Source organism: Muscardinus avellanarius, assembly GCF_963383645.1.
Source record: "Muscardinus avellanarius genome assembly, chromosome: 6".
NCBI lineage: Eukaryota > Metazoa > Chordata > Mammalia > Rodentia > Gliridae > Muscardinus > Muscardinus avellanarius.
In genome coordinates, this window is record NC_137791.1 from 96,275,284 (window position 1) to 96,300,807 (window position 25,524).

Below are 25,524 nucleotides of genomic sequence, written 5' to 3' on the forward strand. Positions count from 1 at the left end.
ATACAGAAGTGAGTTGAGAAAGAGATAATATGAGGGAAGTTACATCAGAGGGGGGCTGTGTAGCTGTCCAGACGACGATGGTGAGGTGTTGAGGCCCACTTTCTTGTAGATAGGGCTTATTCTTCTGTCATAGCAGAGCAGGGAGCCCTCCCTGCAACCTTGCTGCCTGACTGGCTAGCCCACCCCTTCAGGACCTCTGTGAACCATCTGGGGCCATCCTGTGCCTGGTCTCCAACTCCCTTTTACAGCGAACACACAGACCCGCGAATATTGTAGAAAAGGGCTTCATTTTCTCTTATGTCCTCTTCCCCCAAAAAAAGAGACAAAAATTCCAGCATTCTTAGCATCGGCATTCTTCTGTAAAGACAGATTTGCCTCTGCTTGCTTTGATAAAGGAGTTTAGGACTCCCACATCATTATTACCAAGAACACCAGTTTTCAGAGTTGCCTATTTGCATGAAGGGCACATCCAAAGTTTGCGGTTTGGTTGAGAAACCGTTTTCTGTGTTCCTTGTGTCCATCCTTCGAGTGCAGAGCCAGCACCACCTGAGAGTACTTAGCGCTCAGGGTAACCAAAAGGGAGCATAAATCCTGCTGACTTTGAACACAGCCCAGGCTTCACTGTCTGTTCCTGCACTGGCCAATGCTAATCGGCTCTTCCCCTTCGGGGCTCCGTCCCTCTTTTGTGCTTGTAAATCAAGGGGCCCCAGTATTAGTCATCACAAAGGAGATAATTAGTAAGTACAAAGCTGCTCCCTTCATACATCACTCTGTGCCTCTGATTCCAGCTTAGCCAAGAGGCTGCAGGAAGCTAACGTTACACAAGGATGAGTCGCTTAAACAGAATCTTTCTTCAAACAAAGCTTATGAGTTTGAGATTCTATCTAGGTCCTGCATCCTCCCCAGCTGTTGTAAGGACAGTTATGATTCGGGGCCAAAGAGAAGGCTATTTATCCATTCTATGAAGCTTTCCTTTCCTAGACTCAAAAATATGTCTTTAGAACCCCAGGAATATAAACTAACAACAGTGCTTTAATGGCATAGCGTCTTTTGGGTTCAGTTTTTTTTTTTTTTTTTAATTCCCCTTCTTGATCATTTGGCAGCAGATTTAGATGCCACTTTCTTTTGCTGGGATTTGCTACGCGTCCCCCACCCCCAAAGAAAGCCATGTGTGTGCTGTTGCCAGCCCTTTGCCCAACTGGAAAATTAATTTCCTGCTTTGGCAGGGAACATGGTCGGGGGGCACTATTGCCCCTACCAAAAAAAAAAAATTGTTTCCAGACCAACTAAATGGTCTAGGAACTTCCTTCCCTGCACTGCTGACCAAATACTGCTGGCCCACATAGCAGTGTTTCTCTCATGTATTTATGGCCTTGGAGCTGCTTGAATGCACCCTGGCTTCTCTCTTTTTCCATTGCACAGTGTTTCTTTTAGTTTTTGAGTTTCCCATATCAACCACTTTGCTTTTTTTTTTTTTCTTTTTGGTACTGGGGATGGAACCCAGGGGCATTCTACCCCTGAGCTACAACCCAAACTCTATTTTTTTTTCCCCTTTATTTTGAAACAGGATCTCACAGAGTTACAAAGGGCCTAAGTAGCTGAGGTGGGCCGCGAACCGCCATCCTGTCTCAGCCTCCCTAATGCTGGGATTACAAGCATGTGCCACCACGCCCGACCACTTTGCTATTTTTTAAGCAGAATAATTTTAAGTCAAAGTAGCAAATAAGTATTAAAAAAAAGAATAAGAGCCAGGCATGGTGGCGCACGCTTGAAATCCCAGCATTCAAGAGGCTGAGACAGGAGGATCGCAGTTCGTGGACAGTCTCAGCTACTCAGTGAGGCTCTCTGCAACTTAGTGAGACCCTGTTTCAAAATAAAAAAAATAAAAAATAGGGCAAGGGGTGTAGCTCAGAGGTCAAATGCCCCGGGTTCCATCCTCAGACCTGAAAAAAAAAAAAAATAGAATAAAGCAGAGAGAGCCAAAAAGAGATAAAGGATGCAATTAATGAAGTAAAGGCCTCAATTCAAAGCACAAACAACCGATTAGAACACATGGAGAACAGAATCTCGCTCTTAGAAGATGATCATTCCAAAAATGAACGCATAGTTTCTAATCTAGGAAAAAATATCCGACAGCAGGAATCTGACATTGAAGAAATATGGGCCCATTTTAAGAGAGCTAACCTGAGAATAATTGGAATAGAGGAGGGAAAAGAAAGTGAAACCAAAGGGATCAACAATCTCTTCAAGGAAGTAATAGCAGAAAATTTTCCAGACATAGAGCAAGAGGTCGATACGCAGGTCCAGGAAAATTATAGAACTCCCTTTAGACAGGATCGGAGAAGAGGATCCCCACGCCACATAATTGTCAAAATGACCAATGTGGAAGCCAAGCAGAGAATCTTAAAGGCAACAAAAACAAAGGGCCAAGTGACATTCAGAGGCAAACCAATTAGAATCACTCCAGACTTCCCAAACCAAGTCATGAGAGCCAGAAGGGCTTGGAGTAACATATTCCAAACTCTGAAAGAAAACAACTTCCAGCCAAAAATTTCCTACCCAGCAAAACTTTCTATCAAATTAGATGGAAAAATAAGAAGCTTCCATGACAAACAGCAACTGAAGGAATTTATGTCTTCAAAACCAGCACTAGAGAAAATACCCAAAGAGATTAACTACAAAGAAAAAATAGGTAACACACACCAGAACCAGAGAAACAAGATTTTCCATCCAACAGTCAACTAAGATTGGTTATCTGTGGAGATTCATTACTTATGTTAGTCTTTTACCTATCTCTAAATTGTATTGTTTGCCTTTATTGTTGTTAATTTTTAGGATTTCTAGTTGGAATATTAATATACCTTCAGATATAGCATTTGGAAATATTTTATCCCATTCTATTAGTAACTGTTAACTCTGTTTACATTGTCTTTGGATATACAATTTTTTTTTTATTTTTTAGGGAGTTTGTATACTCTTCTGTTGCCTGTGCCATTGAAATCATATCCAAGAAATCACTGCCAATTTCAATGTTGTGAGGTTTTATGACCCAGATTTTCTCCTAAAAGTTTATAGTCTTAAGATTTATATTTAGGTCTTTTATCTATTTTGAGTTAATATTTGTATATGGGATTAGGTAAGGGTCCAACTTTATTCTTTTCCATGTAATTATTATGTTTCAACAATATTTAGTTAAAAGATTATTATTTCCACCACCAAATGTTCGTGGAAACCTTGTCAAAAATAACTTGACAATATAGGGAAGAATTCAGCTCTAAGCTTTTATTCAACTCCAATAGTTTATATATCTGCCTTTAGAACAGTACTACACTGTTTCAAATATTGTAGCTTTATATGGTTTGAAATCAGAAAATATATATCTTCTAGCTTTGTTCTTTTTCAAGATCGTTTTGGGTATCTAGAGTCCATATTTCATATTAGGATAGATTTTTTTTCTGAAAAATAAATATATAAATATATGATAGTTTCACCTAAAAAAATAGAAAAAAATATTCTCTGGTAAGAAAGAAAGTAAAAAGAAATATTGAAATGTTATCTTTAAGTCATCAAAAGCTTGGTATCAGACAAATGAAACTGTTATGTGAGATTATCATTTTTAATTCTGGATAAATTGCTATAATACTAGATGTCAACCACTAAGCCAAGCATGGGAGGGAGGGATGGGGAGAGAATGGGGTGGGGATCGGGTGGGGGCTGACTGGGCGATGTGTGCATGTATGTCTACAAAAGTTTGTATCCCACTATGATGTATGAATACAGTGCACCAATAAAAAAAAAATAAAAATAAAAAAAGTATATCACTAAATTTGTAAGTACACATCTCTGTTATATAAAATTATATGTATGCATATATATTTATAAATAAATAAATACAGTTTATGTTCATAATATTAAAAAAATAATTATTATTATATACATTAAAAAATGGAAAAAAATAGAATAAAGCAAAACTTGATCTTGACTGAGTCAAGCAAGGAAGCGAAACTCTCTCCATGAGGGTGGCACTAGTGGTATAAGCTGGGGCTTGTACTGGGCCCGTCTCTTCTTCTGGGAGATGAAAGTATAGGATTGTATAACCCATTTCTACTAATATTAAAACTATGTTTCACCATATCTAAGATACCACCAATTCTACAAAACATCATATTTAATATACCAACAAGAAAAAGAAATTTGAAGATGTTCTACCAGCTAAATAATTCCAAAACACCTTTAAACGGGTCTCACTTAGTTGTGGAGGGCCTCACTAAGCAGCTGAGGCTGACCATGAACCCGCAGTCCTCCTGTCTCAGCCTCCCAAGTACTGGCATTACAAGCGGGCACCACCACACCCGGTTTAAGATGGATATTTGTTTCATTGATGTTGAACTTTCACTCTGCTCTGTTTCTGACTTTCTATATATGCAGCAACTTTTCATTTCAATGCTCAATCATAATGTAAGTTTTTCTGAGACATTCGAATGGCAATTAAGCTCATACCAAGAGTGAACCCAATGCCATGAAAGTGACAAGGCAGGCGCCCGTGCTTGTGCGGGCCACACTTGGGCAATGGCATCTGTGCTGTGGTTGCCAACTACCTACAGAAAGTGCCCAACCTCATCAGCTACATATTCTGATCTCAAACTATTACAGTATAAAAAATGAGCATCTTGAATTAGAATGGATGAGTCACAGGATACCTGCAATGTAATGAGCGTGTGCTATATGTCTCGCAAGGTGTAAGGCCTTTTACAAGACTTAATGTCAACAAACCTTAGACCAAGAAGTATTTGCAGATTAGAAAGTTTAACCAAGTTAATAAAAAATGCCCTAGATCTCCAAGCTAGGTACATTTTAAGATAAGTATTCAGATCCACAATAATAGCACCATCTGCCCTGCCAGCTCTATGATTCTATAGGCAGTATAAATCGTGTGTGCACATCAATTGTAAAACAACATTTTGTTGTTTTCTTCCAAGAACCTCAGTCGCACACAGTTTTGTGTAAATAGTTGATAATAATAACTTATAATTAGAGTGTCATTATATGCAAAGGGATGCTTCTTAGAGGCTGATGAGTAGGATTTCCATTTTTATGACAACTAGCAAAGCTGACTACTCTCACCACAGTGCAGTAAGACCCTTGGAGAGGAAATCATTACGATTCCTTGTCCAGAACCTTGCCTGTGAGCTGCAGTGCCTTGCCCACTAGCAGTGGAAATATGTTCATGGCAAAATATGGACCTACATCAGCTCAAACTTTGGTCTTCTGAGCCTTAGGTGTGTTTGTTTTCTACTTTTCCCTGTTTTATCAGTTGAATATGTTTCTTATAAAATTTGGTTGGTTTTTTTTTTTTTTTTTTGTAAACTGTATGATAAATGGGTAAGAACAAATGTGTTTTTGTAAAAACCATGAAAGCTGTTTTATTCTCCCAGTGGCAGAAGACATGAGAAAGAGTAACAGTTTCCAGTGCATAGAATCCCCTGGTCCTGGTTTCTCTGAGCAACAAGGGAGTCCCTTGTAGACCAACCCAGAGGCAGAGATGGAGGCCACCAAGCCTGCCCCTAGAGCACAGCAATGCTGCATAAACTCCTGTGGTTTTGTGGCTAAGGTGACTCTCTTTCCATGGATAGTTAAATATGAAACCTGGGAGGAGCTTCCTATTTATGTTCAATGCCATGAGAGCAAAACCTAAAAGAAAGGAGAGTGTGATTAAGAGCTTTCATGGTCAAAATAAATACCAGCAAGAAAGAATTAGCAAGTCCAAGCAGTCAAATATGATCAGCCTCATAGTATTGGTCATGTAGACACCAGAGCTTTCATAGATTTGCATTCCAGCAGCCAGTATGGAGATTGCTCTAGGAGAATGCTGTCGGCCTCTTCTAATTGTCTTCTCAGGCCATTGATTTACTTGGTTGGCAATAGTTTGAGGACCTGCATGTGAAAAGGAAAGGAGAAAGCCAGGCACGGTGGCCCATGCCCTTAATCCTAGTACTTGGGAGACTGAGATAGAAAAATCACAGGTTCAAGGATAGCCTCAGCAACTTAGCAAGACCCTGTTTCAAAATAAAAAGGGCTGGAGATGTAGCTTGGAGGTAGAATGCCCGTGGGTTCAATCTCTAGCACAAAAAAAAAAAAAAAGAAGGGGATCCCAGGGGTAGGTGTATGTATTTGAAGAGGCCTGACTGAACAAGGGAAGCAGAGCGGCTTTGTAACCTCCTGCTGGTTTTTGTTTCAGCTGCAAAGGTGCCTCCCACTATGGCCTGAGCAAAGACAGGAAGAGGCGCTCACAAGATGGTTGCCCGGATGGCTGCGCCAGCCTCACGGCAACATCACTCTCCCCAGAGATCTCTGCGGCGGCCACCATCTCCTTAATGACAGACGAGCCTGGCCTAGACAATCCTGCATACGTGTCCACGGCAGAGGATGGTCAGCCAGCACACAGCCCCTCGGGCTCTGGCCGGAGCAACCGGACTAGGGGTGAGTCAAATGGGTGGGTATTGGGAATGGGCTCTTGGCCGTCCTTGGGATCGCCCTCTGTGGAATACTCACTGTGGAAAGTTCTGGAAATGTTTTTTTAAGGGGAAATCGTTCTGGTAGTCTTGGCAGTCACTCAATGCCCAATTCTCCAAAGTGAAATGAAACCACTAGTACCTCAGGTCATTAAAACTGTGTCATCTGACTTGGTGAAAGGGGTTGTAGTGAGACCTAATGATTTATCACTCCTCAGCGTCAGGCCCTTCCCTGCCTGCTCGAGAAAAGTGCTGTTAGATTCAGTTTAGCCCAGGGGGAGGGGAAAAAAGCAGGTTTTTAAACAAGTCACACATATTCCATTGTAGAAAATACAGGTGAGCAAATTCTATAATCTCCACCTAGAAGGAATCACCATTAATGTTTTATTGTCTATATCTCCTCAATGAGTACATAGAAGATGATTCTATTAACACATAACTGCTTTTCCTCTGTCTCTCTTTTCCTTAGCTCGGCCCTTTGAGCGGTCCACTATCAGAAGTAGATCTTTTAAAAAGATTAACCGAGCTTTGAGTGTTCTTCGAAGGACAAAGAGTGGGAGTGCAGTTGCCAACCAAGCTGAGCAGGGCAGGGAAAATTCTGAAAATATCACCGCCCCTGAAGGTAAATGAACTCTGCATAAGGTTGGACAGGGGCTGGGCTTCCAGAGTGATTTCAGGGGTGGTAATGCTCTGGCCACCACCTACTTTCTATGACCCTTCTCTTCTCAAGGGCACAGTGTTTTGTTTTGTTTTTTTTTTTTTTACCTTGATGAGCATTCGTCTTTTATAAATAAATAAAGGCAGAAATTGTTTTTTTTTTTTTTTTTTACATAGATGAAGAGAAAGGCATAGGACCCCCTGCCTTTAGTCGCTAGCTTAATGCATATAAAGAATAATAATTACGATTAATGAGTGAAAAAGCACTTAAAATAGTGCGTGTGCATGATAAATGATGTGAAGTATTTGCTCTTATAACAGCTATATATGTGGTATGGTTCTGAGTGTTTTATATGCATTTCCTCATTTAATGCTCAACCCTGTAAGTAGTTACTGTTATTACCCTTGGTTACAAATAAAGGAAAGTAAGGCACAGGGAGGTTACTTAGCTTGTCCCAAATTATCTTGCTGAATTTAGAGTCTAGGTAATATGGCTTTATGCAAAAGAAGTTATTGGGTCTTAGATCCTGTATGGCTTCCCTAATATAAAAGGAGCTGAAGAAATACTGCTTCATTTTATTTTCTATTAGAACTTTAGTAAGAATAATAGCTTAAAAAAAACAAAAACCTGAGCTCTTCCTGTGTGCAGGGGACTGTTCTAAGTCATCTAGGTGTTATAGCAATGCTAAAGGGTAAGGATTATCATTACCAGTTTACAGATGAGGAAGCTGAGGCCCAGAAAGATAAAGCCACTAATCCAAAGTCATCCAGCTAAAAAAAAAAAAAAAAAAAAAAATGGCAGAACTAGGATTTTAACTCAGGTGTTTTGGCTCCAGAAACCATTCTAGTAACCACCATCTTATGCCACTCTCCACTTAGGGGCTGAGAGGTGGAGCCCCAGCCCCTTTATTTATTATATGCTCAGAAAAATTTTGAGCAGTCCTATAAAAACCACCTTACTTGCTTATTCATGATCGCCTCTCACCCTGTATACACACACACATGCACATACACATGCACACACATGTGCACACACACATGCACACACACACTACATGTTGTAACTGCTCTGAGCCTATTGCATCCTCTTAGTACTGTTGCTCTCCCTCCGCACCCCTACCCTCCATACTCCAGCCTACATTCTCACTATCAGCCGACATTTGAATTCTTCCTCTAAAAATAGGAATAAATATCTACCTCATAGGGTTATTATGAGGACTAAAAATACACATTGAAATTGCCTAGCTCAGTGGCTAGCATGTAATAAGCTCATGGCAAATAACAATCATTTTCAAGTCTTTCGGTCCTTGAGCGAAGATACAACTTTGAGCAAATGCTTTTCTTTCCAGCCCAACTCAAGCACGCTTGACAGTTTAAAAATTACTCTAATTCTTCAACGTCACTGGGGTCTCATTGGTGTGGCTCTAATTAACATCATTTACCAATGTGACCGGGTATGGCCTTTCAAACTATGAACTCAGACATCCTTGAGTAGTTCAGGTCTGGGAGTATGGTTTTTGTAAATCTGTTAAGGAGGAGGTAGCAAGGGAGGGGGAGGAGAGAGGAGAAATCAGCAGCTTTCATGATTACTTCCAAATCCTTTTTTGCTCAAAATTGTTTTTTAAAACATTGTCATGCCCTTGTTACGAGGCATGTTCCCACAGATAGCCCACTTAATGTAATAAGAATAGTTTAAAGATTAATTGAATTCAATTACCCAAACACTGTTAGCACCAGGAACTGACAGATTAAGACAGCTTCCCCCTGCTTTGTAGCAAAGCCAGTCACTTACATCAAATGACAACCGAATGGATCCACGCACCCACATTGACAGCATCTCAGCCTTCCCCGTCCACCAAATCACCTTGTTAACCAGGCTTTATGATACTTAGAAATAAGTGTGGACTTGTTTCTGTACTGTTTTTGGAGCGTTGTATTCATTAGGAAAAATGAACTAATGTCATAGAGTTTTAAATGGCTACAAAGAGTGGATGCTATAAACCTGCAGTACTATAGCTTTCCAGATGACAAAATTGAAGAAAACTCTTAGGGCCAAAGGCAGCTGTCAGCAGCTGAAGGAGACAGATGCTTCTCATTCCTCCACATCCTACCCTGAACCCTAGGCTACTCAGAGGAGCCACTTTTCCCACCAAACTAGGTATGGTTTGGTCCTAGTACTTGTTGGTGTACCTCTGAACACTACTATTTGAACTGAAGTGGAAGAGACTGCCCATCAGTGCTGCTGACTGATGGTCCAGAGGGAAGTCCCTACGGCCTTTTACCTGGCTGTGAATACCTGGTGCCAGGAAGCCTAGTGGAGGCTGTGGCATACAGAAACCCTGGGTCTGAGGGCCACCTAACTTGAAGGCCTCTGGCTAATCAGTTCACTTCCCCTCTCTGCTCTAAGCTTTGGTATACAATAAAAGGCTGACTATAACCTTCAGGATGCCCAGTCCCAATGGATGGGAGGTGAGAGGGAGTTGTGAAAGTTCTTGTGGGGAAAGCAGATTTGGCCAAAGAATCAAGTTTGGAAACACCAGCAGATAGGATCTTTGAAACTCCTTTTAAATCTGAATTCAGCAATTCAGACAGATCAGGGCCAATCCTCCATGAGTCACAACTAGGTCTTTGCATATGAATCCAGTCCTTTGACTTCCTGTTATTGACAGAGGACTGTTGACTATCCAGGCGTGAAAGGCAAGGTCTTCAGTAACAAAAACACAGAACAAATGTCTTCAAAATGATCTGAGAGGACAGAAAAGCAGGTTTGTTCAATTTTTATCTCTGGATAAGCAAGTAATGAAACTACAGTCCATTCCCAAAAGACATTCTTTTGTTTACCCATCCATTCCTGTTCACCCAGGAGACATTAGCTGAAGACTTGCATGCACATAACAGCCAGAAATCAGGCCCTCAAGGACTTTAGAGTCCATTGGGGTCTGTAAGAAATAGTCGCCCTGAATAACAGTAATCGAAGGCTGAATGCCATGAGCAATAGAAAGCCTTATAGGAAATGGTGTGTTTAGAGAGAGCAAGGAAAGAGGGATCAGGGTAGGGTTTAATTGGAAGGGATCATTTCATGCAGCCTTGAAGGAAAAATTGGGCCTAGGCCCAGGATGAAAAACATTCCAGTAGAGACGCTTGCCCTGGCACTGAGGCAGTGAAATGGAAAACACGCACGAGGAACAAGAAACAGTTTAGTTTGGCAAAAGAAGAGTGGTTGGGAATGCCTACTGGGTGAGTGACTGAAATAAATACTGTCTTTGTCCATTTCAGTCTTTCCAAGGTTATACCACCTGATTCCAGATGGTGAAATTACCAGCATCAAGATCAATCGTGTAGATCCCAGTGAAAGCCTCTCCATTAGGCTTGTGGGAGGCAGCGAGACCCCACTGGGCCACATCATCATCCAACACATTTATCGTGATGGAGTGATTGCCAGAGACGGCCGGCTACTGCCGGGAGACATCATTCTCAAGGTAGACACTGTGGCTGTGGGGCTGTGATAGGACACTATTTAATAGAAAAACACTCAAGAGCAAATAATTGGACGGACGGATGGATGGATGGATGGATGGATGGATGGATGGATGGATGTCACTCAGAATAAATGAATAATGGGAAAAAATAAAATAGATAGATAGATAGATTCTCATTTTTCCCTAGTTATTATGTTTTAGGACTCTTCATATAAGATTTAAACATTAATTACATAGATCTTTCATTCTTGGTCTTACCTCTACTTCTCTATATTTATGAATATTTCTCTCTCCCTCTGTAACATTTTATCACCATCACTTCCTCTCTTCTCTTCCTTCTCCTTCCAACCCTTTTATCATCTTCTTCCCTCTTTCTCTACCTATTCCTTATTCTCCTCCTTCTTCTCTTGTGTTAATATAAAATAATATAAAACTGGAGCATATGTTTTCTTAAATTGTTTTTAGAGCAGATTAATGGAACATTCTGTGTTTTATCTAATCATATTCAGATATCCTTCTACAGTAAATCTCCCATGGTTTAATGGTCCTCCATGAAAATGAAAGCAACCCCTAAGTTATCTCCCAACCCAGAGACATTCCAGGGGAGACAGATGGGGAAATAAATTTTCTCATGCATACTGTCCTCCAAGGTTTGGGTGAGGAGAAGGACTTTAAGGAGGAATTTTCCAAAAAAGAAAAAAGATAAAGTAGGAGTTGTTTATCAGACAGAAGTCAAAGATATGCCAGAAATGACCAGAAATTTCTCCCTGCTTGTAGATACCCATTGTAGATTCCCATCTGCTACTCAGATCCAGGTTTCATCCCAACCCTTGTAGGTTGCTGAGGGGCAAACTCTTGTCACGCTGTGGGCTGTTTGGCAAACTAATTGGAATAAGAGGAAAAAATCATTTAAAGTAGTCATCACTGAAATGCTGAGATTCCCACTGGCCTCTGGGATGGAGTGCAAGGCAGGCCCGGAGTCTCAGGGGGGCGTCAGCAGCGCAAGCCACTACCTTGGCTTCAGCTTCCTCCCTGTTCTAGTTGAAACCACTGCCAGAAGAATTGCACAATAAAACATTGTGACTCTCATGACCTTCACCGGACACTTACAGGCAAAAGGGCTACCAGCATTCTAGCAGGCAACCCTGCCACTGCCAGTGCCCTGCTCACCTGTGCCGGGATGGGTGGCCAGCCTTGTCCTTGCAACAGGGAGCCCCATCCTTCTCCGCAGATGCAGCAGAGACAGGGTGACTGTACTTGAGGCAGGCCTTTGTGAAACTCATTCCAAGGTGCCTCTGACAATTGGCTCCAAGTACAAGAAATCTGACCAAACTATAGAAATTCAAGAAGGCTGTTGCTTCTCCGAGGGGCTGTTTCTAAAGAACAGAGTGCTGGGCTGCTGGGAATTGTTCCCTGCTAGAGCTGTGATTAACACTGGGGGTTGCAGCCTCCAGGCTGGGTCTGCATAGCCATAGTGATTAAAACCAGAAAGCCCGTGCAGCCTCAGCCCTGTAGATGATAGTGAGACACAAATTAGGGCTTAAGGATATGTGCGTGGTGCTGGAAGGTGATCTTGCCCTTCAATGAAAGATCCTAGAAACTTCCTTTCACATTAGACTGTTTGAAATATGTAGGGACTCTTTTTCCACTTGGTTTGGAAGATGAGCAAGATGACACCTTGATACCTGACTCTCTCTCTCTCTCTCTCTCTCTCTCTCTCTCTCTCTCTCTCACACACACACACACACACACACACACACACACACAACTCTTACCATCACACTCACACACAGTCACATACGCACTCTCACACACACATACTGGATTGCTTGCCAACATACTCATGCACATGCACACATTCAGGCTCACATAGTCTCTTACTCAAACCTGCACATGTTCATGTGAGTCCATGTGTAGGCACACACACACACACACAACAAACACACACACAGAGCGGGAAATGGAAGCTTCATTATGGGTAGCTTAGGGAAGAAAGAAAACAAAGATTTTTGGAAAGAAAGTGTCAACTCCCTCTGAGCAGCCATGTAATATAATTGTTTGGGACTGGTGTGTATCTCAGTGGTAGAGCACGCGCTCGACATGCACAAGGCCCTAGGTTTGATCTCCAGTACCACAAAGAAAAAGAAAAAATTATTTAATAATATAATAACTTCACTGAACAGAATGGAAAGAATCCTTTTCTTCTTTTGTCTTTTCCTTCTTTTTCTTCCTTTCTGCCTTTCCTACCAGCTAAAAAATAAGTTTGGCTGGCAATAGATGTGAAGGTCAGTATTCTGCAGGTAAGTGGCCTGTGTAAGAACAGGTTGAAGAAAGACAGTGTCTATTCACAGAGGCCTGAAAAGTACTTTTGGAAGATGGGATATTTGGACACAAGATATGGGATCAGAGCAGAGAAATCTTAGGGAAATACAATTCTGGTTATTCTATGGGCCCGGACCTGATCAAACCCCAGGCCTCAAGCATGCTAGACTGGCCTTTTGGGAAGGGTGGTGGCTGGTAGACTTGATCACATGATGGCTCTGTTCTCCCAGGTCAATGGGATGGACATCAGCAACGTCCCTCACAACTACGCCCTGCGCCTTCTACGACAGCCCTGCCAGGTGCTGCGGCTTACCGTGCTACGTGAGCAAAAGTTCCGAAGCAGGAGCAATGGACAGGCCTTGGAAACCTCTGGGCCCTGGGATGACAGTTTCCATGTGATTCTCAACAAGAGTAGCCCCGAGGAGCAGCTCGGGATAAAACTAGTGCGCAAGGTGGATGAGCCTGGTGTGTTCATCTTCAATGTGCTGAATGGCGGCGTGGCTGACCGGCATGGCCAGCTGGAGGAGAATGATCGTGTGTTGGCAATCAATGGACATGACCTTCGATATGGCAGCCCAGAAAGTGCAGCTCATCTGATTCAGGTGGGTCACAGGCCACTCCAAGATCCTAGTCAGAAACCCCAGCAGGAGCAGGAATGCTCATCACCTTTCAGTCTCAGCAGAAGGGCAGTACATTCAAACTTCTGGCCAGGAGAGAATCTTACTCAAGCGGGTCATGTGTGTCATGGGCGTTCTCTGTCTGTGTGCTACCAGCCAGTCATTCCGACTGCAAATAAACACATTGGGTTGTGTGCTATAAACTCACAAGTTTAAGATCACTGCGGTTAGCAGGGTTGTGTCATCCCAGCCCCCAGTGTGCTAGACAGTGACCCAAGGGTCCTTCAGATACATTCTGGACACATCCAAGACAGCCAGTTGTATTTACTCCTATCAGAAGCTGTGCCATGCGCTGTCCAGGGATCCCAGGGACAGACGCTGTGATGAGACTGGCCAAAGGTAAGACCTGGCTCAGACCAAGTGTCTCGACAGCCTCTGGAAGATCAAGAATGAACTTCTGAACACTTGGCAAATAGAGTTCCCAATGGCCTGATGGTGGTTCAAACAAACTCACTTTTCTGACCAGTATGGTATTACTAAGCCTCAGCATGAATTTTAATCACTTTGACTAGGTCACTATAAAATTAAACTTATTTTGAGATAACTTGAATTAACATCCAGTTGCAAAAAAAAAAAAAAAAAATGCAGAGAAAGCCCTTGTGCCCATTATTCTGTTTTCCCCAGTGCTAACATTCTTAACATTCTTGCAAAACCATGGCACAGTGTCACAACCAGGCTGTTGACACTGCCATGGTCAAGATACAGAACATTTCCATCCCCACAAATATCCTTAGAAAAGTTACCCTTTCATAGTGTAGACTTCTCTTCTACCTGACTTCTTCCTTATCCCTTGACAACCACTCATCTATTCTCCATTTCTATAAATTTAATTTCAAGAGTGTTATATAAATGGAACCGTATTGCATATAGACTTTTCTAACTGGCTTTCTTCACTCGGTATACTTTTCTGGAGGTTCCTCTGGACTTTTAGTAGTTCCTTAAAATTTTTTTTCATTGTTGCACTTGCCAACGCCCTCTGCAGGTCAATCAGCACAACTCACATTCTGGAGTTGATGTGTTGCCAGCTGTACTTCACAACAGGCAAAAGAAAAATTCTCTTACTCATGTTATTTGGAAAAATCTTGATTACATATGGCATTCGACTTTTGTAGATTAATAACAGAAGAGCAAAAAAAGTTTGCTTCCCTGAGAAAGTTAATTTATGAAATAAAATCTTGCCTAACAGTGGGAATTCCTAAAAGATTCTTTTGCTTACTAAACAAAGCCAATGTGCTTTATAAGCAGGAAAAACTTTTCTATAAAAAAAAAAAAAAAAACTAGGGCAAAGCTAGTTGGAAAAGAAATGGAAAAAACAGAATGCTGGAAAAACCCAGCTAAGCAATCTCTTGCTGTTTCTAAAGAGTGGATTTTATTTATGTGATACTTGTAACACACACCAGGCTGGGGGGATTAAACTAAATACCCTTCAAAGGTTGAAACTCAGAATTCCACCCAGTCCTTGGCTATGCTGCCCGTGTATGTCTATTTCATGAATCACATCTGCCTTACAAAGAACTCCCCAGAAAACATGTCCTCTTGGTCATGTTCTCTCCCACAGCACCACACATTCTGCTTTTTTTTCTACATTACTTCAGGGAAGAGTTATTACAGAGAGGCCACAAGTGTTTTAAATTTGACCAGCTTTACATATGTTGCAGCCCTAACCTCAGCTTATTCAGCAGCGGGCTGGGTGAACCAGGCCCCACTGAGAAGGAAAGTCAGCAGGAGACAAAGCCTCCAACACACAGCTATTGACTTGCTGAGCAATTTAGTAAGTACACCTTACTTTTCACCATTGCTAATTTCTCAAATTTTTTGAGCACACTTACTGTAATAACTGGATGTAAGAGGCAGTAATTTGGAACTGTCTGAAGTCATACCAAAACAATAGAACAACAACAAAAAATAGACCAAAATTTTAAGACAGAAAAAAAAGAGGTCTCACCATCCCTAACTGGGAAGGTCAGCATGCATCCAGCCAGTTAGCAGCATGAGAGTAACTTCCTCTGAGAGCTATCCCTATTTTGGGATGTTTTCCTCTTTCTGCAATTCTAGACTATATATGAATTGAGTTCATATATAGTTAAGAATTCAAATATATACCAGTAGTAAAAAAGTAGTTGTAAATTTCAAACTTGCATGCCATCTTGTACCTTTCTTTAAAAGCAACCCCTTAGACTTGATGCAGAAACCAAGAAACTTCAAAGCCATTGGCAGAGGTGGTTAAAAAAAAAGGAGGGAGGGATTCATTAATATTTTTTGAAGATTTAAAGACGTTTATTAAAAAGATAGAAATAGCCGGGCGTGGTGGCACACGCTTGTAATCCCCGCGCTTGGGAGGCAGAGACAGGAGGATCACGCAGGTTCGAAGCCAGCCGCGCGCGTTGGCTTAGGAGACCCTGTTTCCAAATAAAAATGTAAAAGTAGGTCTGGGAGTGTAGCCCGGAGGTAGAAGGGCTTCCAGGAACCCCAGTACCACCAAAAGAAAAAAAAAAAAGATAGAAATACAGAAGACAGTTAAAGCCCCATGCCGTTCAGAAATGGCCCCGGGGTGGGGGGTGCGATTCGAGTGAATTCACCAGGGATTTATTAATATTAACATGTGTGATTTTTGTTCTTCAGATGAGTTAATATTTAAATGAGAAGTTATTTCATCAAAGAACAACCGGCAACCAGGCTCCTCAAACTTTAAAAAAGAATGTGTTAGGGCTTCAGACAGAGCCAGAGAGCAAATGATGCTCTGTTTGTATGACCTACATTTGTTCTAAATCAGGATTCTAGCTTGTGAGTTCTGTTGCATACCTGGAAATAAAGGCAGAAATTTTGTGGTAATTTAAACATCCAAGTCCCCTGGAGCCAGTAAGAACTGCCAGTGAAACGAGACCTGATAGGCCTGTGTGTTTTTTACAGATTAGCACAGCTAATATGGAATCCAGTCCTTCCTTAAGGAAGTTGTCTTACCATGGTATCATAGTAAATCTAATATACACAGACTAACCTATACAGAGATTCTTAAATCTCCTTGAGCTAAATTCTCAATGCTCAAATGATTTTTAAATAGGGATCCAAACTCCATATGTTTTTGAGAAATTGCGACTTGGTATATACTGTATGGCTTTTCAACTTAAAATCTTTAAGAGTGGAGCCACGCGTGGTGGCGCACACTTATAATCCCCGCATTCAAGAGGCTGAGACTGGAGGATCATGGTTTGTGGACAGCCTCAGCTACTCAGTGAGGCCCTCAACAACTTAGTGAGACCCTGTTTCAAAATAAAGAATAAAAAATAGGGCAGGGGGTGTAGCTCGGAGCTCAGAGGTCAAATGCCCTTTGGTTCCATCCCCAGACCCACCCCCCCAAAAAATCTTTGAGTGAATTGTTTGCTTAGCTATGCACTGTGAATATTAGGGGGTCTTGAAACTCTATTACCCTTTCTCCAACTCACATGTCTCTCACATGTGCATGTACACACATACATGTATGTGTGTGTATGTGTATGTGTATTTTTTTTAACCAGGAAACAGAGTTAATCCTGCATTTAGCCTGTAGAAACCATAAGAGAAATTGTATTTGAGGCAGAGGAGCAGGCTCATTCTATTGACTCAGTAATCAGAATTTCTGTGACCCAGGAACTAAATGCTTATTTTCACTTTGTCATTTACACTGTATGGCCCTGCATAAGTCACCATCTCTATTACTATCATTTTTAATACCTCTCAAAGATGTATGCTCCTGAGAATAGAAGAATGAATGAACGTGGAGCTACAGCCCAATGGGAAAATAAACCCAATTGCTTCCCTAATTTTTTATTCCTACATTGGCCCGGTTCAAAGGTCTTTGTACTACTTTTCCTCAAACCTCCTAAATTTCCTTTTTCCTAGGCCAGACTCTGATCACTGTTAGTTCACTGAAGGAGCTGCCACCTCCCAGCAGAAGATATTCCTAAATGTGTTTTATAATGTGCCAGGAACCATGCTTGGTGCCGAAGTTTCAGTGGTGAGCAAGTCAACAAATAACCAGATTTGCTTTCACCAGCCTCATTTTATAGGAAATTTCAACTTTGCCATGCACCATTATCTGATTCTGGAATTATATTTCTGAAGCTCCCAATGTTTTTTGCTTGATTGGAGGAATTTTTTTCCACTAGAAATTCTTTTGCTCACTGGTAAGGGCAAGGTCTTGTGCCCGCACCTTGCTGTGTAGTGTGTAGAATGTGAGCCAGTCAACAGGAAGACTGATGACTTCAGAGTTTTTCTGGATTATCATTTGGTCCTGATGTCTCCAGTTGTCCCTGTTGCCATGGAAGGTCTGTGTCTTGTCACATGGCTTCAAAGGTGGCTGCGCTGCTGTAAATTGCTGAGCCCTCTCTGTCATCTTTCAATTAATTAGTAATGATGAAGAGAGATATCTATGAAGTTCTTGGTTCCATAGAACATAGAAACCATCCTCTTTGCTTGTAAGGAATAGCCATCAACAAGATCCTCTGTGCAGCTGGCCCATCAGCAAAAAGACCCCACTATGCTGGTCAGATTAGTTCCAATTCTATGCATGTCATCTTCACCCATCTTTATTAGAGTGAGTCCAGAGTTCACTAGGATTCTGAGATGTCTCAAAAACATTAAATATTGAGGAAAGTAGAAATCATTGACCTGGAAAGGAAGAAAGCCAGAAGAGGCCAGTGAGGGCCATCTTGAAATAGGGTTGTTAAACAAAAATCGATTTGGGGTTGCCCTAAAGGACTGATGTAGAGCCAACCAGCAAGTCAGAGAGCAGCAAATTTAAGTTCAACTTAAAGACAAACTCTAATTAGTGCTATCTAAAATTGGCACAGTGAGCTCCCCATCAACGGGGCATTCACGCATGAGCTGGGCGACATCGGCAAGGAAGTTGTGGGGAACTGAACCGTGGGCTACAGAGAACATATTGGATTAGATGATGTCTGACATGTCTTGAGTGTCTGGGATTTTCTAATTTAATGGAATCAGTGCCCCACTGTTCCCCAGGGCTTTGTGAGCACCCATGGATGAACTGGCCCTGAAACTTGAACATTTGCTGAAAGGGAGGCTAAAGGGGGGCAAGGAGACAGGATAGAAGGACCCATCCCCGCGAGCCTATGCTGAAAATGAGTTAAGTCAGGCTGCTTCATTCTGGGATGTCTGAAAAAGAATCCATTGGAGATTGCAGAATGAATTTGTGTTTTAAAAGATGATTATTGCTGAGCATGTTGGCGCATGCTTGTAATCCCAGTACTTGGGAGCCTGAGACAGGGAAATCTCAAGTTCGCAGCCAGCCTCAGCTACTTAGTGAGGCCCTTCACAACTTAATGTGACCCTGTTTCAAAATAAAGAATAAAAAATAGAGGTGGGGGTATAGTTCAGATGCAGTATGCCTCTGGGTTCAATCTCTAGTACCACACACAAAAAAGATGATTATTAAAACCTCTGATTTTAGTGGATGGAATGTTAATTGGAGACCAGTTTTCTAGGCAGCTGAGATCATAAATCCCACTCCAGTTCTGACTGCCTGAATCAAGGGGTCACCCAATTAGTATGGGTCTCCTCTGAAACTAGACCATGCTATAGAGAGAGCTGTGCACATGGGCTGAATACGCTAAGCAATACAGTCCTGGTGCCAGACAATCCACTTGGAGTCTCCATCTTCCAGCTATTTGTATAGAATAATGCCCTGAAGCTTGGGCAAGGTGACAGAGGAGGGTGGCCACTCTTAAAAAAGATTTCTTTGGGTACTGAGAATTAAACCCAGAGACGTTCTACCTCTGAGCTACTTACCCACCCCAATTTTATTTTTTATTTTGAAACACTCTTGCTGCATTGCTGAGATTCTCACTATGTTGCTGAGGCTGGCCTCAACCTTTGATCCTCTTCTTTCAGCCTCCTAAGTCCTGGGATTACAGGCATGCGCTTCCACTCCTGGCTAAAGGTGGCAACCCTTAACTTGAAAGTTCACCAAGCTAACACAAAAAACACAATGAATAAACCCATATAAGATATATATATATATATATATATATATATATATATATATATATGTAAAATTTACTGATCATTTTTGCTTAAATTCTTTACAGATGAATAGGTGAAGCCCTTGGCTCAACGTACAGATGTTCTATCTCTGTCCATAGCTATCGCTGGCCCTTTTAGTCATTATTTGTTCTTAAAATGGCAGGTCTGCTGTTCCCATCTTCCTGGCACATGTTATGAGGGTATGAAATCCAGACTCCTTTTTTCCTTCAGCCTCTCTATGCCTTCCCCTCCCCCTCCTTCTCACACCACATTCACACCAATGGAAAGAAAGACTCTGGGTGGCAAAAAAAAAAGGGGGAGGTGGGTTATTTCTCTACACTGAATCCAGCCACTTCTGAGAATTAGAGCCAGGACAAACACATTAACCCATTTTCCACCTTATATCTTCATACGCTACAAAAGAAAGTGCATTATCAAATAGTCTCCCTGAGAGCAATTTACAAGGTGGCTGGTAAGAGCTGCAAGTCCAGCCTTGCAGAGAATTTATTTCCAAGAAAATTGATACCAGAGCTATTTATTGGCGGGCTCATCCTGCCAACAGCTCAGTACCAGAGCCAGCATTTGAAAGCACAGTGAGAAACTGGTGCTCGAAAATGTGAATTAAATAGCTCTCGCAGGCTGCTCCTTGGCAGTTGGTCTCGCCTGGCAAGCTGACCCGATGCGTGAGTCTCAGATGCTCTCAATTCTTATGAGGTGCGTAGATCATGTGGCTGTTGCCTGTTCAGGATGAACAGGATTCAGGACACAGGCTCGAGACCAGTGCGCTGTGGAGAGCCTTTATAGCAGCGGATCTTTAGTGATCTACGTTTTGACCTAAATGTTTTCTGCTTATCTTCTAGTGATTTTTTTTTTTTTTTGCTTCAGAGAGTTCCCAAAGATAACCTTATTAGGATAAATGAGGCTTGCAGTCCAAAGAAAGAGACACAGTTATTACAAAATTCTCTTCCAAGAACTGAATATAGTTGGCTGATAGTACCGTATTGCTTGTCAGCTTTCTTCGTAACTATTTCCTGAGCTTGTTATTTTTGTTCTCCTCTGACACAGGCTTTATATGTGATGAGAAACATCAGGGAAGGCAAGGTAGACACACAGACATGCAAACAGAGGGAGGGCACATCAGTGTGAAGAGAAACAGGGTTTGGGGACAAGGAAGGTAACTGATGCGCTGTAAGTCTACGTCACACTGAGATGCAAAGTGACACATTCATATATGCAAAAGTGCTTGGTGTATCTCCCTGCGGATCCCACCCTGTTCCCCCCTCTTCCCTCCTCCCTCCCTGTACAGGTTAGTGAGGTTGGTAGTGATGCCTTCATCTATGGACATTTGAACTGTTTGCTTTGTCAAACTTCATTTTTCTCCTCTCACTTCCCTCCCAGACCCCCCCCCCACTATTCTACTGACTTAATTAAAGTTGCTTTTGTTTCCTATTTTCTCTCCAGCTTCCACATGTGACAGAAAATACACAGCCCTTGACTTTCTGAGAGCGGCCAATTTCACTCTGCATAACATTCTCTAGTTCCATCCATTTTCCAAGCAGAGACTTTCCATGCCTTCCTTCCATGGTCCGACTTTTCCATGATCCCATAAGCATGGCTGTGAAGGAAGGAGGCAGGCAGATCAATGTCCATCCCTCCTGTGGTAGTGAGTGGGCACAGGAAGGGACAAAGACAGGAGCCACCAGACCTTACTTCTCTTTATTTCTACCTTCCTTGTCCCCAAGCCTTGTTTTTCTTGGGGACCTTTCTAATCAACTGTAGCCACTATCACCTTTCTCTAAAGTGAGGGGTGAGGCCAGCTGGCCACTGGAGAGCCCCGTTTCTGCAAGTCCTACAGGTGTGAGGTCTAGACTATTCACACATCTGAAACCTCAGCAGTCAGCAAGTCTGGAATAAGACCCTTGCTATCAGACGTACATGGAGCTTCTCTATGGCAGAAAGCCGATGTGTGCATTTGCCACATGGAATGGAATGAACCTTTCCAGTAAGCAATGCTTCTGCTATTCAGAATGTTCTATTCAAGTATTCATGCACATAGCAGGAGACTAACAATTTGAATTAGTGGTAATTACATAAAAAATGATCAAGCAACAGATTTTAACCAGGTTGTATTAGAGCCTAAGAACTCATTCCTGTATAACTAAAGTGCTGAGCCTTTCCAATACCTGACTGTTTCATCTGCCAGACGTCGGATGGATGCCCTTTCCTGCAGTGGCAGGGCTGCTGTCTCTAATCCCATTTCTCTTTCTTCACTGTTTACCTTTGATGTTAGACCTTTGGTCTGAGCAGCTACTTACACTGTGCACCTTATGTTATCTGGAAAAGCATTCAAACCTGGCTTGTGTGCAGTGGAGCTATTCACTAAAAATAAATTAGCAACATCTGATGATGTCTCTTCAAAGATTTGCATAAGCCAGATGTTCCCTAGAATTTCTCTTGGAGCAACGTTCTCTACCTGGCTAAGGTTAAAGAAATAACTCAGATGATCTTGCCAAATTACAGATGGGCACTGATATAAAAGTGGCTAGGAATAATATTTTTCCATTAAAAAGGCACAACCTAAGTCACATCCTGGTCTTTCCCTGATACCTGCTGCTATGATCAGAAGCTCCGAGAATGATTAATGCCTGTGTCTTCTCGCCCAGGCTAGCGAAAGGCGAGTTCACCTGGTCGTGTCCCGCCAGGTTCGGCAGCAGAGCCCTGACATCTTTCAGGAAGCCGGCTGGATCAGCAATGGCAGTGGATCCCCAGGCCTGGGGGAGAGGAGCCACACTCCCAAGGTGAGGCTCAGCCAGGCAGCCTGCTGCTCCTGCAAGGAGCTATTCCTGGGAAGCCTGCATACTTTAATGTTTCTAAGTGTCACCTCTGGACTTTGTCACTTAAACAAACACTGTTTGACTTGTAAAACTTAAGGGCCAAAGTCCCATCTTCAGCCTTGGTGAGATTTACAGGAGCTCAAAGTGCCGGGAGAGTTTTGAAACCTGATCTTGGAGACCTCAAGATCTAGTCTAATCCAAATACATGTCATGTTTTTACCAAGAGTCATTCTGTTCAAGATTGTTTTCTATCCATTTTGAAATTAAACAAGAGGTTTTTGTTTCTGGGGTTTTTTGGTTGTTTTGTTTTGTTTTTTAGTCTCTCAGTCTTCCTGGAAATTAAAATTATTTCCCTGCTATTTTTAATATGTTTTTGTTTGCAGATGGGCCAAAGAAGATAATTTAAACACTTGAAACTCATAGAATATTAGGGAGTAGTGAGGATTGGGGCAAGCCACAGAGCACATATCCTGTTAAGAGCATTCAAATCCAAAAAATTTTAAAACACTGAGAATTAAAATGTACCTGTGGGTGAAGCCGGGCGTGGTGGTGCACACTTGTAATCCCCGCGCTTGGAAGGCTGAGACAGGAGGATCACACAGGTTCGAAGCCAGTCTCAGCTACTCAGTGAGGCTGTCAGCAACTTAGTGAGACCCTGTTTCCAAATAAAAGTATAAAATAGGTCTGGGAGTATAGCCCGGAGGTAGAAAGCCTCTGGGTTCCACCCCCAGTACCACCAAAAAAAAAAAAAAAGTACCTGTGGGTGGAATCCATCCTTCCAGCCACCAGTTTGCAGCTTCCCTTTAAGTGAGATAAGTCACCCCACTTTGTACTGCTCTCTGTAGCTTCTGTGAGAGATGAAACCTCAGCCTCTCCATGTGGATAGGTTTCTGAGCAACACGGACCTTCCTTAGTCCACATTAAGAATCCAGTAACATTGACTTGCTATATTATAGCATGAGGACAGTGAGCTTCCATCAGTCATTGCTCCAGTATATGATTTCATTATCACTTGTAACTTAAAAAAATCTTACAGGTAGCTCATTCTTTCTTCAACAGAGAGTAGGAAATGTCCTTGTTCTTCGACAGTAAGCAACAAGTTGTTTTTTTGAGCAACGTATACAGAAACAATACTCAACTTTTAAATTAAGAAACATCACTGCTTTATATTCAGTTAGTTACAGCGCCTACAAGATTATACCCTCCTCCCCATTCTCCTCTCAGTCTTGCCCCATAAATTCCATGTTTATTTACAATAAGCAACATAAACCCACCAACTGCTTCCCGATAAAATATAGATAAGGATAGATGAGGATTCCTGTTGTCTTCTTGCTAACAAATATGACTGTTTGTTAAGTTAAGCTGGTCGTATTTATTAATGGAAAACTAGTGTGGTCACTTAAGTCACTAAAGTCTTTATCTACTTAACCAACTTTAGTTTAATGAATATAACTACTACAAGTGAGGCCTCCACCACACTGCAGTTCTATAATTCCTGCCACCTACCCACCATGAGTCAGGAAAGGCCACAGGCTCTGAGCTTGCCGCCTGCAACCCCCTGTGAGGGGCTAACTTCCTGGAAATAAACACACTGGCTGACTGGAGAACTATAATTCTTATCCTTTATAGTTCTATCGGCCTTCTGAAATGCCCTCACAAAGAAGTACACTTAAAAAGAAGTGGCATATTAAATATAAGACTAAGACATATACACTGTTTGAGGGTTTCATTTTTTTATGTTCTGATTGAAATTTTGTTTGGTTTAAAAAACATGATTATATGATTCAAAGAAATACCAAGGAAAGCGAGCCAGGATTTATTTAAGAAAAGCCTTTTGCCGATTGAAAAGTTCAAAACAAATGGCACCATATTTAGGCACAGGGTTACCTGTGTGGGAGAAGAAAGGGCCTGTGACCAAGAAGGGTCACAGAGGCATTCTCACTATTGCAGAACATTTATTTCTGTCATTGAGTTTTGAGGTATGTGGGTAGGCCACATTATTCTGTATACATTTTTTAGATGTCCAAAAATTTACTTTGAAAATCTAAAGCAAATATTATAAAATATAAACATTTTGTGGAGTTGGAGTGATAAATACTTGGCTACCCATGGCATTTTTTAAATCAGCTTGAACTATTTCATCATGAATTCTAAGCATTAGGGGATATTCTTTGGTCTTCAAAGTAGGGAAGAAAGAGTTGGGGGGAAAGAAAGCCAGAAAAGATGATCCCTGCCATATTTCCTAAGTGGGGCAACTCTGGGTGGGAAGGATTTATGGAGAGACTTTGGTTTTTCCATCACCATGGAACTCATAAGCCACCAGAGACATGGGACACATGGATGTTTTCCTTATCTGTGGTATTCCAGCCATTGTGTGTTGAGTCCCTCGGTGCTTATTTAAACATCCTTACTTGGTGCATGTGAGGCTGTTTGGTAAGCACTGAGGTTCTGTAGAAGGTTCTGTATAAAAACTTTGGGTTTTTAGCTTACAAAAAAATTCCTGATATTCATAGATAATAAGGGTTTTTTGAATTGTTGACTCATCACTGTTAGGAAAGAATGACCCTCTCAATGTATTTGGTGACAGCTCATTTATATATTTCAGATTTCTCCCCTAGTCTCCAACCTGTTCCTCCCTCCATTTTTTTTTTTTTTTACTATTACCTTTCTATTATAAACTCCCAGCCAGGCACATGCCTAAAATCCCAGTCCTTGGGAGCCTGAAACAGGAGGATCATAGGTTCGAAACCAGTATCAACAATTTAGCGAGGAGACCCTGTTTCAAAAGAATCAGGGGAGGAGACTGGGATGTAGCCTAGTCGTAGAATGCTCCTGGGTTCAGTACCAAGAAAAAGAAAAAAAAATAAACTTCTGAATTATTCTATAGAATTTGGGATGATATAATGCTACTAGGGGTAGGTAAAATGGCTATTCTTTTTGTGTGTCCATCTCTCTGATACCACAGACCTCATCAGACTGATACAATTTATAGAATTTATGCAACTGGTCATTATTGCATGTA

At 41.7% G+C, this 25,524-nt stretch overlaps 1 protein-coding gene across 3 annotated transcripts in view; it reads left to right on the forward strand.

Annotated features, from left to right (window-relative positions):
- Positions 1–25,524, forward strand: part of LNX1 (ligand of numb-protein X 1) — a gene marked incomplete at both ends in the record, with an annotated part of 96,178 nt that overhangs the window by 60,997 nt on the left and 9,657 nt on the right. For 2 of the 3 annotated variants that reach the window (XM_080697962.1, XM_080697963.1), the window contains 5 exons: positions 6,239–6,480; positions 6,982–7,134; positions 10,446–10,648; positions 13,201–13,572; positions 22,332–22,466. In XM_080697962.1, the coding sequence (XP_080554088.1) occupies positions 6,239–6,480; positions 6,982–7,134; positions 10,446–10,648; positions 13,201–13,572; positions 22,332–22,466 (1,105 nt within the window). The remainder of the gene's footprint in view (positions 1–6,238; positions 6,481–6,981; positions 7,135–10,445; positions 10,649–13,200; positions 13,573–22,331; positions 22,467–25,524) is intronic. The other variant, XM_080697964.1, reaches the window with a different exon arrangement.